The following is a 15,982-nucleotide window of genomic DNA, read 5'->3' on the forward strand; positions in this document are numbered from 1 at the left end:
GGGGATTACAATGACAGTAGGAAATAGAGGAGAGAGGCTTGTGCATCTGGCAGAAAGAAGGGCAGGAGGAAAGCGCCTACAGGAAAGACAGAGACTGCATACTGAGCAGTGGCTGCTCTGGATCTCTTCTGACCTGTTCTGAGAATACCAGCAGCCAGGTGAACATACCTTCAGTCAAGGGATGGCAGATATTTCTCTTGAGATGCTGAAGAGCCCAGAAGAAAAGACATCTCATTTCTGATATTTGGGAATCTTCCTAAGGAAAGATGAACTTTGAACACGATCACCACACGGCAAGCCCATCAATGAGCAAGAACCCTTCCTCCCACCCCTATGTCTAGTTTCCAGAGGGGTTTTAAGATCTCATTCTTAAGTATGAAGCGACAGTCAAAGGTTTGCAAACATTTGATGAAAGCCTCCAATATACTGAAATTTCAGAATATTAGGTAACCAAGGCACATAATTATGAAATCTCAGAATATCAGAGATAAAGAGATTATTCTATGAGTTTTTAGGAAGAAAAATTCTAGGTCACAAAGGAATGGGAATCAGGATGGCGTCAGAATTCTCAATGGCAACACTGGCTGCCAAAAGATAAAAGATAAATTTTTATGAACTTATGAATGAAAAATTTCAACTTAGAATTTGACACTTGGTCAAACTGCTTCAAAAGAAAGAATTGGGGAAAAAAAAGAAAGTTGAATAAGTTTTGCCTTCTGAACCCATTCTTGGGCTACTACTGGAACATATGCCATGGAAAAAATAAAGCAGCAAACCAAGCAAAAAGTCACAGGACAGAGAAATGGGGCTCTTACTCTGGAGATGACGGATTGTCCCAAGATGACAACTGAGTAGCAGGTCCAAAGAGGAACTCATCTCCATTGGGACAAAAGAGCAGTGGACTTTCGGAGGGATGTTTGGGGGTGTGGGGGGTAGGATTGATTGATCATTTGAAAAATAAATGTGACAGTCATTTGATAGACATGTTGTAGAAAAAAAATATCAGATTGGAAACATCACAAACTAAGTAAATAGATAAAAATTTGTTTTAAAAATAAGAAAACAAGCGTAGTACAGTAGGTGGTTCTGTTGTGACTAGTATTGCACACTCACTGACTACTTGCTGTGCCTAAGCTGTGAAAGAGATACATTGGAAGAATGGTGGAAGATGAAACTGGACAGGGTTTGAAAGAGCTAAGTCCTTATCTAAGGCAAGAGGTGGTCAAAGCACCTGTTATCAAAATTGATAAATCAAGGGATAGCTGCTTAAATTACTAGAAATAGGAAGGTAATGACAGAATAGACAGCTAAAAGTGGAATTTGGTAGCCTCTAGACAGGAGGTTAAGAAGGTACATGAAAGTAGGTATTGCATTACCTTAAAGTATTGTATTATCTTAAAAAAGATAGTGTGTGTGCTTATATTGTATTTAAAAAGAAAAAAATCCTGAAATTCATTTGTTGAGAATGAAACATGGAGCTACCAAACCTTGCCTCATAATGTCATGTGCAGGAAATATATGATCCATACAGATTAAAATGGGAGTTGTTTCATCTCTGCCAACATAGTAATAACTCGAGATAAATTATGATAAAAGTTTCATGCCCTCTTTATTTCTACAATTAATATGCATGGGCTAGATTACTGTCAGAATTTACACAAGTACTCATTGGAAGAATTGGTTATAAATTACAGGTTTGCAAATTCGCTGCTCTCAACCAGGGGCAACAAAACTGCAAAAAGTCATTTTCATCCTGAATTGTTTCCGTAGCAACCATATTAAGCTGGAAGGATAAAGCACCTTTGTAGTTGCTGCTTCTATTGAATTACAATGTAAATGTTGATGCCTGCCTGGAAACGTCAAATGACAATAGGTTTATGGAAGGGATTCAGTCGTTTGCAGCTCTGCAATCCTGGGCTGCAGAATTGAGATGGAAGAGGTGCGCTTGAGCCCTTTGAGTGTCTGTTCAACCAAATTTCTTCATCCCATCAAAATCAGCCACTCCCTACCCGCCGAGGTCAAGAAAGGATGCTGCTGCTGCTGTTCAGTCGCTGTCGTGTCTGCTTATCTATTTATAAGTCTAGCCGTCTACCGTATCTTTTACACATTGGGACATGACATGTTGTTTGTTGTGGATAAGAATGTTAAAAATGCAATTACGTAACAGACTTGGCGATCTTTGCGCTTTTCGCCCCCTCGGAGCACAACGTAAACTTCAGTCCCTTATTCTTCTGACACTGTCCAACACTGTCCTCTTAATGTGGGTATTAAAAGCCTCGTGGTTGTGCTGCGCATTTGATTCCGGTTGGCTTGGGACACCCGAGTTCAGCTCTCCTTAGTCCTTCCGTTCGACCCACAATCCCTAGTGGTTGCAGGTGTTGGTTTTTTTTTTTTTTCCTGGTTAACTTCTCTCCTTCAAAGTCCCCCGACCCCTCACCCCAGGCCGGCCCCCGGGAAGAAGGGAAACGTAGCACGAAGTCTGCTCCAAGCACCGACCCTCAGCTCCCACGGCCCGCCGCTGGGCTGCAAGCGTGCCGCCGCTCCACTCAGGTAAACTTCGGAGTGAGTTACCTGCACTTGGAGAAGGGCCTTACCTGAGCGCGCCTCTGCCAATGGCAGCGCACCTGAGGGAGCCCCGCAGCCAATCACCGCGCAGCTCGTCCCTCGGGCTCGTACCCTTTAGTGAAAGAATTCAGCTCCTTGCGAGAAAGTTACCTGTGGCCGCCCAAGTCCGCCACTTTCTGCTCTGTGGCTGCCCATTGCCACGATTCGGGAGGGACTCCGCGCCGCCCGGCCGCCTCCGAGCTCGGGCCCCATGTGAGGGGCCCCCCCCTTATCCCACCTTTCCGGCTAGGTGAGGGCGCGAGCGGGCGAGCGAGCGAGAGTGGTGAGGGGGGACGGAAAAGCAGAATTACCTGTAGCTCTTGTTCTGCCATCTCGGGCGCTCTCACACACCTTCACCTGCACAGACTTGAAAGTCCAGTTTCACCAGAGGCTGAGGCTCCAGGAAAAGGGGAGCGAGTTCATTGGATCAAACATGTCACAAGAGTCGGACAAGTAAGTGGATCACACGCGCCGGCTGCTGCTACTACCACTTTGGGCTGATGGCAACTGGTTTGTTATTTTTTTTTTTTTTAAGTTGCTATTGTTGGTATTTTTTTTTCTTTCTTTTTCTTTTTGGTGTATCCAGACTTTTCCAGATTATGTTTCTACCCTGGTTAAGGGGAGAAACCCTGAAAGAATGTGAATGTTTAATATCCCCTTTGGGCCTTGATAGTAAAAGTAGGTTTTCCTCTTTCCTTCCTCCCTTTACGAATGATCTCAGCCCCGGTCTCCCAGGACGAATCCTTGGATATTGGCAGAGGTTTCGGTAGAAGAGGGCGGGAGGCCTCTTATTCCCCCTCTCTTTTAGTTGCTCCCACCGCTTCGGGCTCCGAGGGCCATTTGGAAAATTCAGCTGCGTTCCTTCGATTTGCCCAAAGGGCCTGCTGGAAAAGCGGGTCTTGGCGGCTTTTGTGTGAGCGCAACAAAGAGCCTTTATCCTGAAAGCAGAAACGGCCATCTTCCCGCACCGGGTCGGACGGTGTGCGTGTGTGCGCCCCCGACGGGAGGCCAGGCGCCGGCAGGCCGGGATCTCGGGGGCCAGGGGCGCCGAACCCACCCCCGTCCCCGGGCCTCCCCGCCCCTCCTGCCCGCCCCCGCATTGTTTGGCCACCTTACGCAGGTGCCGGAGGACGGGGGCCTTTCGGAAATGAGGGGGATCGATTTGAGGCCAGAGTTTGTGCCACGGTTGGGCGCGAAGGGGCGCGTGCGACTTAGGGAGTCACCCCAGCGCCCGGCCGGCCTCCGCCGCCCCGACGGCCCGGGCGCCGCGCGCTGGAGCCCGCCACCTCGGGCGTGGCTAGCGGGACGGCGCGAGTGCGCCTGGCCTCCCTGGGGGACTGTCGCCTGAAAAGGCGGGGAGCCCGGCTTCCCGCGCCTCCTAAGGCCAGCCGGGGGGCGCGTCCGCCCCGTCCGGGACTGGAACAGGAGACGCGCCGGGGCACGGCGGCCGGAGCCGCGGGGCGCCGGGCCCCGGTCCAGTCTCGTCCGGGCGGCCTCCCAGCAGGCCTGGCCCCCGCCTCCGCGCCGGCTTTGTGCAGGCTGGGGGAGGTGGGGCCGAGGGCGGGAGCGAGGGGGAGCCGGAGGTGGGTCCCGCGGCCTTCCCTGGGATTCGGTGGCGACACTCCCTTCCCCCTCCTGTCGGGCGCGTCCCCGGCTGGGAACGGGCTGCGTCCTATTGGAGTGCGTAGGGGCCACCTTCCCGCCTTGCCCGGTAGCTTTATCTTGGCGCTGTGGCCAACCCAAGGAGACCTTTCTCAGGGCGCCTCTCCTGGCCAGGTGGCCCTGGACCTTCTCGGATTGAGGGACCTTGAGGCGGGGAGCGCGAATGCCCCGCGGACCTATCGAGAGATGGAGGGGACTGTCCCTAAAGTTAAGCCCCGGGTAGGGTAGGCGTAGTTAACATCACAGGCTAGCATATTTTTAAAAAATTAGGTATTAGTACCACTTTACTCATTAGTGAAAAATTAGCTACCGCGACTATATACACCTGAGGGATGGACCTGGTTGCAAACGACGAGAAGAGGGCGAGAGAAGGGTAGGACTGGGGCAGTGATTGAGTGTATCCTTGTTTCTTCCCCCTAAATTCTCTCTAACCTTTAAGAACTCACTACTCCGAGTTTGAAAACTTTAGTAACCAAAAGCCGATATGGCAGCAGGGTTGTTTTTTTTTTTTTTTTTTTTTTTGGTTTGTTTTCCTCTTGTCAAAAATGGTCGCAAAACTAGTGAATAAGACTTACTGTAATTCCTTAAGTAAATCATATAACGTTGGTCGCACCCCTTCATTTTGTGATACAACGGGACTCGAATTTAGGGTGAAATCAGATGGGCTTATATTTTAACCGGTTGTACTTAGCACCAATAAAGATAATTTATTTAGTATTGAAGATAAGTTCTAATATAGTCAATAACGTTGTGTTAACTTTGGTGAGGAACAGTAACTGCATTTATTGTGCGGATAATGTCCACAGGCTTCCCAGGTGGCTCAGTGGTAGAGTCCATGTGCCAATGCAGGAGACTCAGGAGACATGGGTTCAATCCCTAGGTAGGGAAGATCTTCTGAAGCAGGAAATGGCAACCCACTCCAATTTTCTTGCCTGTAAAATTCTATGGACAGAGGAGCCTGATGGGTAGGCTCCACAGCCCATGGAGTAGCAAAGATACAACTTAGCCACTGAGTGTGCAGTATATAGACATCAAATCACTGTGTTGTGTGCTTGAAACTAATACCATGTCGACTGTGAATTATATGTCAATTAAAAATAAATTTAAAGAAATAATAAGTTCAGAACACTAGCAATCTAGTTCACTGTGATACATTACCAAATTTCTATGGATAAAACTAGGGTTATGTATACTTACATTTAATGAAAGTAACTTTTATCTAGTCATGGTTTCCAAGACTTCATTTTGTTTTCGGGGAAAAGAAATACTAACAATACCCCAAAGAGATTGTTGAACCCCATTCACTTCTCTTTGCTGGGACTATGGAAAAATGCTTGACATTAAAAAATTATTTTGGGATCGTTTTTGCAGATTCTAGCCTAGTTTTCTTAAAGTTAATATTCTAATGGAGGGCTGTCAGGATGAGTCCAGGTTTTTATGAGCTTGAAGCTTATGCAATTGTGTGTGTTAGGTGGAGTAGGGGTGAGATCTCAAAAGAAAAAAAAAAAACAAAAACCCACACACATGAGCCTGTTTTCTGGTGTTTCCTGCCAGAACAAATGGGGATCCTGAAGCTTGAACTTGATCAGCTTCACAGTAAATCTGTGTAGGAGGCCTGTCTACATTTTCTGGAACTAACCTAAAAGAATACACACAGGTTTTTTTTTTTTTTCCTTTCTATAAACCCATCAAAGAGTAGGTAAGCTTTTGGATAGCACAGGAAGATAATTTCAGTCAGCAAGTCTGGACTGAAGTAGCATCATCTTTTTTATAGCTGTGAACTTTTCAGATGCAAACGATCTACTTTTTATGTTCTGCAATGTTGATGCTATCGCTATTTAAAACAAAGTATTTTTAGGACAGTTTGTCTTTGTACATATTTAAAATTTTTCTACTCCCCCTTTCTAACATTTTATGAAGATTTATGGTCTTTGTCAACAAGCATGTATGTTCTAGCAGCAGAGTGACGGATTTAGAAACTCTTACATTACTGCCAAAATATTCAGAATATATATGATTTATTTGAAACCCACAGGTGTTTTTCATTACCTATATGTGTTTTCTGATTACTTACCATTTGCAACACATTCAGATAAGTATATAGGAGAATAAAAAGATACATAATGTGGGCTATGTCCTCAAGGGACTTTCACAATCCAGCAGAAGATGAGACTTGAACAGATATTATAAAAGTCCCCCTTCTCTCTATCCACCCTACTTTAGCCTTAGGGCAATTACCTTCAGTCATTCGGTGCAGTTTATCTAGGGAGTCCAGCCATAATTCTATAAAGAAAAATAAACAAATTTATAGATGCCTTATGTGGGTGGGTAATCTTTCAATTAATGGGGTGAAACATTTTAATTAAGCTTTCTACCTAGATAGCATATTGAAAAGCAGAGACATTACTTTGCCAACAAAGGTCCGTCTAGTCAAGGCTATGGTTTTTCCAGTGGTCATATATGGATGTGAGAGTTGGACTGTGAAGAAGGCTGAGCGCCGAAGAATTGATGCTTTTGAACTGTGGTGTTGGAGAAGACTCCTGCGAGTCCCTTGGACTGCAAGGAGATCCAACCAGTCCATTCTGAAGGAGATGAGCCCTGGGATTTCTTTGGAAGGAATGATGCTGAAGCTGAAACTCCAGTACTTTGGCCACCTCATGCGAAGAGTTGACTCATTGGAAAAGACTCTGATGCTGGGAGGGGTTGGGGGCAGGAGGAGAAGGGGACGACAGAGGATGAGACGGCTGGATGGCATCACTGACTTGATGGACATGAGTTTGAGTGAACTCCGGGAGTTGGTGATGGACAGGGAGGCCTGGTGTGCTGCGATTCATGGGGTCGCAAAGAGTCGGACACGACTGAGCAACTGAACTGACTGACTGACTGACTCTTTGGTTTTATAAATGTATATGTTTCTATTTGGCTATAGACTTTTTTTTTTGACCATGCCACAGGACTTGCAGGATCTTAGTTCCCTGACTAGGGATAGAACCTGGGCAAGGGCAGTGACAATGCAGAGTCCTAACCACTGGATTTCGAGGGAATTCCCTAAAATATCTTTTAAAATCACAAACACCAAGTTAACCATATCTTCCTCAAAGCACTAAAAATACCCATTCATTTATTCAACAAATATATCTTGAGTGCCACTATATACTGAACAATGCCATTGATCCTGGCATTGAGATTCATTAGCAAATAGAACAAACTCCCTGCCATCATGGTGCTAGCATTGTAGTGCCAGGAAACAGAGGAAATCTATCAAGAAGTAAATATATAACAAGTTAGACGATGATTAATGCTACAAAGGAAAGCAAAGCAGGCTAAAGGGATGAAAATAATGGGAATTATGTTAAATAAGGTAGTCAGGCATGGCCTTTCTGATGAGATGACTTTTGATCAGATGGCTGAAGTGAGGGCTCAAGCACTGAAGATACTTGGGATAAGAGTGTTATAGGCAGATGGGAGAGCAAGTGCAAAGGCCCTGAGGTAGGAGAGTGCTTAGCATATTCTAGATCAGAAAGGAGCCCAGTGTGGGTGAATCAGAGATGTAGACAGACAGCGGTCCCATTAAGTCAACTAACATAATCAACTCCCTACTTAATAGTCCAGACACTTGTACACTCAAAACCAGACAACACTATACTTATAAATGGTCTTGGCAGTCAAGAGGGTAGTAAATAAAGAATTAGCCAATAGCATCAGTCTTGTTTCTTTCCTCAGATATCACTAGTTTAATGGCTAGAGTCCAGTGTTCATCTTCCCTGCAATGGATTAAATCTTGCACATGTCTTAATTTAGGGATGAAAAAAATGTACACATTCTGGATGACCCTGGGGAATTAGAACTGAAGGAGAGGGACCTGCATGGTATTGCTCTGACATTCCTGTCTAAACCTCTTATTTTAAGCTGCCACCCTTCCTGGCTATCTCAACCCTAAATTGTGTATGTGAGTTAGTCATTTATTTGTGTCCAACTCTTTGTGACCCTCTGGACTGTAGCCTGCCAGGCTCCTCTGTCCATGGGATTCTCCAGGCAAGAGTACTGGAGTGGATTGCCATTTCCTTCTCAAGGGAATCTTCCTGAGCCATGGACTGAACCCTGGTCTCCTGCATTGCAGGCAGATTCTTTACCATCTGTGCTATAGAGGAGTCTCAACCCTAAATTAACCTCCAGCAAAATAAGGCTTACCCTTTCTCTTGCCGTCATTCAATTTCTGCAAACCTGCATCTGTCAGAAAACAGACGGATCCACTGTGTTCTGAAGTGAGACAGCAAACAGTGTGCTTTCCTTAGTTTTGCATCTTCAGTGAAATAAACCAATATACAGGCAAAATTAACCTACCTGAAAAATAAGAAACTGCTAGACAATAATACACAGAGAAGGCAATGGCACCCCACTCCAGTACTCTTGCCTGGAAAATCCCATGGACGGAGGAGCCTGGTAGGCTGCAATCCATGGGGTCGCTAAGAGTCGGACATGACTGAGCGACTTCACTTTCACTTTTCACTGCCCTGCATTGGAGAAGGAAATGGCAACCCACTCCAGTGTTCTTGCCTGGAGAATCCCAGGGATGGGGGAACCTCGTGGGCTGCCGTCTATGGGGTCGCACAGAGTCAGACACAACTGAAGTGACTTAGCTGCAGCAGCAGCAGCAGACAATAATACGAAAGTCTAGATTGATTGGGGAAAAAAGGTTGAAGATAATCATGTATGTGCTTAGTAATAGGAATGTCCGTAGGAATTCTTTAAATCACTGCAAACTCATCTGATTACAAAAATATCACCTGAGGCACTTGGTAAAACTACATTCCATGTGCCCCACCCCAGAGCTGTGGGGAGAGGGGCCAGGGCATCTACATTGGATTATTTAACAAACTAATGCTTTAAGTGAATAATAAATTCAATTCATAAGCAACTTTTCAGGTGTATATTCGCTTATGTGAAATGAAGTCTGTGGGCTTTGTTTTACCTTCAGTATTACTGCTTCTAAATGATTAGCTTCTAACATTTTAACTTGGGTTTAAGAGTTTTTTGGAGAAGGAAATGGCAACCCACTCCAGTATTCTTGCCTGGAAAATCCCATGGCCGGAGGAGCCTGTGTAGGCTACAGTCCATGGGGTCGCAGAGTTGGACATGGCTGAGTGACTTCTCTTTCTTTCTCTTTTCTAAGAGTTCTTCATTAAGAGTTCTTAGGCCTTCTCTCAATGTCATTTACTTTCATTGTTTTGCTGAATGGTCCCTTGTGGAAGAATGGGACCCTTTTGACAGGTCATACATTTCCAGATCTGCTAAACACCTGATTTGGAGTGATGTCACCCCACGGGGGCTTCTGCCAGGCCCAGAGCTAAAAGGTCAAGCTCAGATTTTAGGCTGGATCCCACTCACTAGGGAGCTGAGTTGGAGTTAGAAGGCCAACCTCATCCTTCCATAATTTCACATTACAGCATAAAATTGGTGTTCATTTTTCTGGGCACAGTTATTTCGTTAAAATTAGGTTCTGTTTTATAGCACAAAGTCAAAGATAACAAGTTCTGATCTGTATGATCTGATGTTGGTCCTTGGTGAAATATTTAATGGGATGGTGGTTGCAGTTTCATTTCTAGGGCTGCTTTAAGTATTTAAGTAGGCTGCTTTAAGATGGTAGCTTTAAGTATTACCTTGATAAGATGGCACTAGGCCCTCTGTTGATCTGTTATTAGATCCTATTTTAAACTGACTGCAGAGACTAGGTCACTCAAATGCACCCAGTGCCATCTGATTTAAAGGAGGATTAAAAGTCAGTGCTAGAGCAGTGCTGAAGAGTTGTATCTAGCAATTTGTACTATATTCTGCAAAATCAAAAAGAGAATTTAGACAGATAGCCAAGTAAGTCAAAAACATACATAGAAACATTTATGCAAAAACACGATCAAAGAACCCCACGAAGTATTTGTTTAAAATCTACAGATACTTTAAACAAGATTATTATTTTGATGTTAGGTTATTAAAACTAGTTGTTAAAAAATCTTAGGTAACTCATACAAATGCTTTGGTTCCTCTCTGTGACTTTGATACAACTAGGCATACATTTCAGGTTAAAAAATTGACAATTTGGTTAAATAGTATTTTCCCTCTTATTTCATCCTGAGTCTGACACAATATTTTTTCCCCCATTTTTCCCTCCTTCTCTCCCTTCCTTCGCTTCTTGGTCTGTCTCCTGATGCCACTTTCCTGATTTTTTTTTTCCTCCTATATTACTTGATAGGAATTTACACATGCATATCTTCTGTGCAGAGAGATAAATATGAATCTGATTTTAGACATTCCTTTAGTCAGTGAACTTTGCTGTGTTCTTTTAGCCTTGTAAGCATCAGCAGACCATCCCTGTTACCTGAGCCAAGAGTTAAGATGAAGGCTGTAGATGATGCCACCCTATCTAGTTCAAGTCAACTGAGTTTAACCTTGGGAAATGTTTACTTTTAACTTCTTCTTAGTTTAAGGCAAGCCTTGCCCTAGAGTCCTCACTCATGATCCCTGCCATTCACTTTGGGGTGTGTACACTCTTCCTTTTCAAAAGGTATTCAAGGATTCCTGCTCAATTATAAAAACATTAGGTCTAAGCTGAAATAGGGTAGTGATTGGTTTGGCAAACGTGTCCAGGAAAAATTCCTTAGCGAGCAGCAACAGGCTGAATAGGAATTTCTGCTTCGGGCCACGAGGATGAGTGGGTTGCTTAGTAACAACAACATATACCTAGGAGTCCTTCAGACAGCTTCACAAGTCTTCAAATTTAGGCCTCCAAAATTCAGGTTCATTCTACCCTCCATGTGCCCTGTGTATTTCCATCCACTAAAGTAGTCCTTAGTTCCATTTTATTTATTTATCCGTCCATCCATCCATCCTATATCCATCCATCACCAGAAAATTACATTTTGTGCCATGTCTTTTAATGGTCTATGGTAAAAAGGACTGGACTATAAAGGGGCAGGTTGGATAGAAACAGAAAGTACTACCTTGGGGATTTACCCCCACATCCCACCCCCGTTTATATTGGGAAGAGAATTAAGTGTTTTAGCTTGATGTATTCTGGGGAGTAACAGATTTAAAGTAATATTATTTTTAAAAACAGTGTATTTTGATTTGTTACTTAAAATACCCACCAAACAAACATTTTTTGAGTGCTATGGAAGGCACTAAAAAAGCTGGTGCATTTCAGCGGATTTTGATGTACATTTTGACAATCTGTCGGGGTTATGGAGATTGACCATGTATTTGAAATGGGCATTCAGCAGAAAGCCATCGCTGCCTGTGGCGATAAAGAGCCTTTATTTTACTTTGTAATGAACAGGGCAGTGAACTTTGTGGGGTGCACTTTTAAAGTGATCTGACTTCACATTCACTCCCAAGGAAATGCTTCCTTTACAAGTGTGAATGCAGACACCCTCCGGAGCAGAAAAGGAAAGCAAGATTCGCCTGTTGCTTCTTTTTATTTTGGTGCCCGCCTGTCTTCCCAACGCTGAATGTATATGTATAACAACCCTACTCCCCCAGAGTCTCTTTTTTTAAGACTCCTGAGTTTAGATCAAGATTTTAGAAAAAGGGGAAAGGTTGAAGTGAAGGGGAGAAGAATGGAGAAAAGAGAGGAGGAAAAAAGAAACGGAAAGAAACTGTGCTTCAGCCGCTATTGAGCTGCAGGCTTTTCTCAGTAGATGAGAGAGTTGCTTGGCTCAGCCTGCAGAGCTGGGGTCTAGGAGAAGATGACCAAGTGCTGTTTGTCTTCCTGGGCAACTGATTCTTACTTGACGCCTTGAATCTGAGATCTAGGGTGAACCTTCCAGATCTTACAAGTGAACCTTCCAGACCTTCTAGGATGAACCTTCCAGGTCTATGAGTACCCAAGTGTAGGATTTGGAGCTAAAAGTTTGGTTTGGAGATAAAAATGCCTTAATTCTTTCTTGAGTGTTGCACACCAGTGTTGTATGAATTGAAAATCTGAGGTTTTGATTAAAAAATACACTGCTTTTATGGGTAGGGAGATTGAGAACAGGGGAGGCATTGCCTATTAAAATATGAACATGACTGTAGGAAATACCCGGTTAAGATTTCAACAGTGTTTCTGCTAGAACACTTTCCTTCCCACACTCACCCCAAATCATTGGTTTTGGTTCTCAGTTCAGTGAGCCTCAGAAAATAACTGCTTTCTGTACTTCTTGGATCTAACTTTTCAAAGAAGCAAGGAACAAAGGTAGCTTTAGCCTCTTTCCTGTATTGCCAGTAAGATAATTAACATAAGATCAGAGGGTTCTTCTTTCATTATTTTTCACCTGTAAAATGAAGTGGAACTAAATGATCTCTGAGGATAATCACTTACTCCAACATTCTGCGAGTTTCATTTTTTCCCTTCCAGAGGGGTCTGGGCTGCTGGCAGCTCACAGAAAGATGATGTTAACAAGATAGGAGAGGACCCAGCACAGTGGGACCTGCTTCTGTTCCCATGCCCTCCCCCACTCAATCATTTTATTTTAGCAAAATAAAAGGTGGTTTAAGATGACAAACAGACTTCTGGCAGGCAGGAGAAATTCAGAGGGCCACGCGGAATTCAGAAGGGCAGCTAGGCTGTGAGATCAATGGTTTACCGAGTGGATCCCTGAACAGCCTCACTGGGCTGGTAGATAAAGGTACAAGAAAATCAGATAAAAAGCGCTGGTAGTTTCTCAAAGAACTCTCTTGCCAGAGAGCGCCCAGGAAGTGGTGTATTCTGCGCAGGCTCGTGGAGTGAGAGGTAATGTTGGAATGCACGGGACACTGAATAAAATTTATTAAATTGCAAACAGCAGCAAAAAGGACAAAGGGTTCTCCTCTTTGCTCTTCCTGCCCTTTCCTCTCCTCCCCATCGTCCTCCTCCCTCACCCCTCCTCCCCCTACTCCCCCCCCAACTTCCTGATTCCTCCTCCTCTTAATAAGACATAATTCAGGGAAACCCATTGTCAACCAGATTGCCAAACCAGTGGTTTGATAAGAGTTCAGAAGAGGTATTAAATAATATAAGGACAAGAATAGCACCTGCAGTTTCTCCTCGATTATAAGACAATATATTATTTCACTCCAGGGCACACAAATGACTATTTGTTTAGGTCAGGAATAAAATCTCCTTTTCTGGTATTCTATTGTGTTCTAAGATTTAAAAGTCTCTGAAGTTCATTTTCTCTGAAGCCAGTATTGGTACCTAGACAAAATGGACTATAGGCCCTGGAAGGTTCTCAGGGTGGAGGACTTCTGATAGGTTATAAAGCCCTGTAAATACATTTATGCTTCTTGTGCAGACCATGGTTTTTAGCTGCTTTGGCATCTTGGTGGCTAGTTTTAAAACTATGTCTATCTTATACATAGTTTTGAAAACATTTTTCAAAAGGACACATGTCACAATGGAAATATGGTCCATAACCATGAGTAGACAGTTCACAAAAGCTACAAGTAGTTAATAAGCAGATGAAATACTATTTAGTTTATTAATAATCCAAGAAGTACAGATGATAAAACAGGGAAGCTCGAGGTTTCCCTGTCAAATGGGCCAAGATTAACAAAATTGGGTTTGAGTAAAATACATTTCTAGGATTATGAATTATGACAAACTTTCTGGAAGACAGTTTGGTTAAAGTGGTTGAAATGGGCCTATCTTTTGACATATGAACTTCAGTTTTAGGGCTTTATTTTGAAGAAGTAATCAAAGATATTAATTGTAGAAATATATAAAAAGAAATATTTTCCTGAAAAATCAGGAAAGCTCTAAGTGTCCAGCTACAGAGGATTGGTTTAAATCCTCTGGTAAATCACTGTTCAGTGAGATGATGGAGAACTCTGCAAGCATTATAAATCATATTATGGAAAAATCTTTAATAACAGGGAAAAAAATGTCATGGTGTATTATGTTAGAATGTTTACAGGGATAGAAAACAAAAAACTATAGTAATACAGCCACAATAGGTTAACAGTAGTTTGCTCTCTGCATGGAGAAATTACAGACACTTCCGTGTCTTATTTGTGCTTCTCTGTACTTTTCTAGTTTGCAGAAGTGAGCTTGTACTGTTTTTGTAATTAAAGAGAACCATTTAAAGGTTCTTTCTAAAGAATAGTCATTGGGCCATGCAGATGTGTAAAAATAGCACACACGTACCCTAAATAAAAGGGGAGAGAGAGTCAGCTTGCTTAGTTGTTCCAGGTAGAATTCATCCGCTCCCTCACTCCTATCCAAGCATGCCATTCTACTCATCACTGCTGGAACACCACGTGTGTCTTTTGCACTATGCCTCACTCACCTGGACACTTTTGGGTTGGTCTCAACAACCCTGTCTCTTTGGGTTGGCCCAATTATCAAGTCCAACTATTTTTCAAAACAGCACAAATAGGTGTGGGAGTTTCCAGCCTCTGTGTAACTTGGAGCTGGGGGGGTCGAGGGTGACTAAGCAGAAGAGAAACGTTTTCATCTACTCAGTAGGCTGCCTGCGCGCCTGCGCAGTTTCCCTTGGAGAAAATTCTCTGTAGGCGGGGCCGCCTTCCAGGCCTTCTCAGACCTCACCTGAGTGCGTGTTCTTGGGAGCGACTCGGTGGTGGGTCCAGTTGTGTTTAATCTTTTGCAGGAATAAAGAGAACCTGGAATATGACTTCCTTTGAAAACAAAAGGTAGATGTAGGCACGGTTGAGTTTTTATTAATTTTTTTTTTAACAGCTACTTATTTTTTCCATAACATAGGCTTGCTTTTCCCTGGAGGGCCCAGCCTGTGACTCATCTACCTGCTTCTACAAGCTGGTTCATAGATCATGCCAGACGCGAGCTGGAGTCTGTTAGTTAAGCTGTGGAGAGATTGCATCACTGGATTTCCTGCAGGCGTCTTTCAGGGTGGTTTTGTCGCAAATGTGAAGTTATTTACTTAACATGTCCAAGGAGCATCCACAGCAGGGAACAAAAAGTACACGAGGTGAACTTGAGGGAGAAAGTGGCCTCACAGAATCACTCAAGTTGCCAAAAATGTGTCAGGAAAAAAGCAGGGGTGGTGGGGTGGTGGTGGGGAGTGGGGATTGGAAAGGGTGAGGTTTAAAAAAACGTGTTAAGAAACTTTGCCTTCGTGAACAAAACCTAAGCAACCTTAGCTTGTGGGAATCAACATGGTTTATGACACAGGAACTCTAAGATATATACTTCTTGGTTGTGGATTCCACAGAGAAATATGCAGTTGTTCCTTTCTCTCCCACCCCAGCCTGGCTTCCCCTTGCCCATACTTTTCTTCTCATATTGCAGAAATTCATCAGGTCTTAAATACCGTACCTTACATTTTCAAAATCATTATCTTCTTTGGACGTTGGAAGTCTAAAGGTGCACATCCTTGTAGGTCTTGTGAGAGGGAGATAAAGAAAGGCTACTTTTTTATCCTGTGTTTATCTTCAGTTTTCAGTAAACATCCTAAAAGGTGAGGTTTGTATTCAGCCACACAAAACCACAAATTTGCTTGTTAAGCTTGCCCACAAATCTTGGGACACAGTTCATTTATCATTTCTAGTATCCTGAAGTTGAATTGACCGGTGGTTGTAGCTGTTTTTCTTCTCTTTTCCTCATTTAAATGACCCACACACATGCTATTTTTTGGTTTCCTGGTCCTTCTTAAACAATAAAATGCCTGTGTGGTCAATACCCAGGACACATTTAATTGCAAACGGGGAATTTTCCTCTTGCAGCATA

The 15,982-nt window shown here is 43.5% G+C and overlaps 1 protein-coding gene and 1 long non-coding RNA gene across 8 annotated transcripts in view; one reads left to right on the top strand and one right to left on the bottom strand.

Annotated features, from left to right (window-relative positions):
* Nucleotides 1-3,046, bottom strand: part of LOC112579066 — a 43,399-nt gene extending 40,353 nt beyond the window's left edge. For both annotated transcript variants that reach the window (XR_003103452.3, XR_003103451.3), the window contains exon 1: nt 2,916-3,046. This is a non-coding gene — a long non-coding RNA (uncharacterized LOC112579066). The remainder of the gene's footprint in view (nt 1-2,915) is intronic.
* The window catches only part of GRHL2 (grainyhead like transcription factor 2), a 172,633-nt gene continuing 158,419 nt past the window's right edge, over nt 1,769-15,982 (top strand). For 2 of the 6 annotated variants that reach the window (XM_025264781.3, XM_025264783.3), the window contains exon 1: nt 1,771-2,854. In XM_025264781.3, coding sequence (XP_025120566.1) covers nt 2,613-2,854 — 242 coding nt within the window. In that variant the 5' untranslated portion in view covers nt 1,771-2,612. Of the gene's footprint in view, nt 2,855-2,942; nt 3,115-15,982 lie in introns of those variants that run through there. The other 4 variants (XM_044928576.2, XM_044928575.2, XM_025264785.3 and 1 more) reach the window with 4 other exon arrangements.

Source organism: Bubalus bubalis, chromosome 15 (assembly GCF_019923935.1).
Source record: "Bubalus bubalis isolate 160015118507 breed Murrah chromosome 15, NDDB_SH_1, whole genome shotgun sequence".
In the NCBI taxonomy this organism is placed as follows: domain Eukaryota; kingdom Metazoa; phylum Chordata; class Mammalia; order Artiodactyla; family Bovidae; genus Bubalus; species Bubalus bubalis.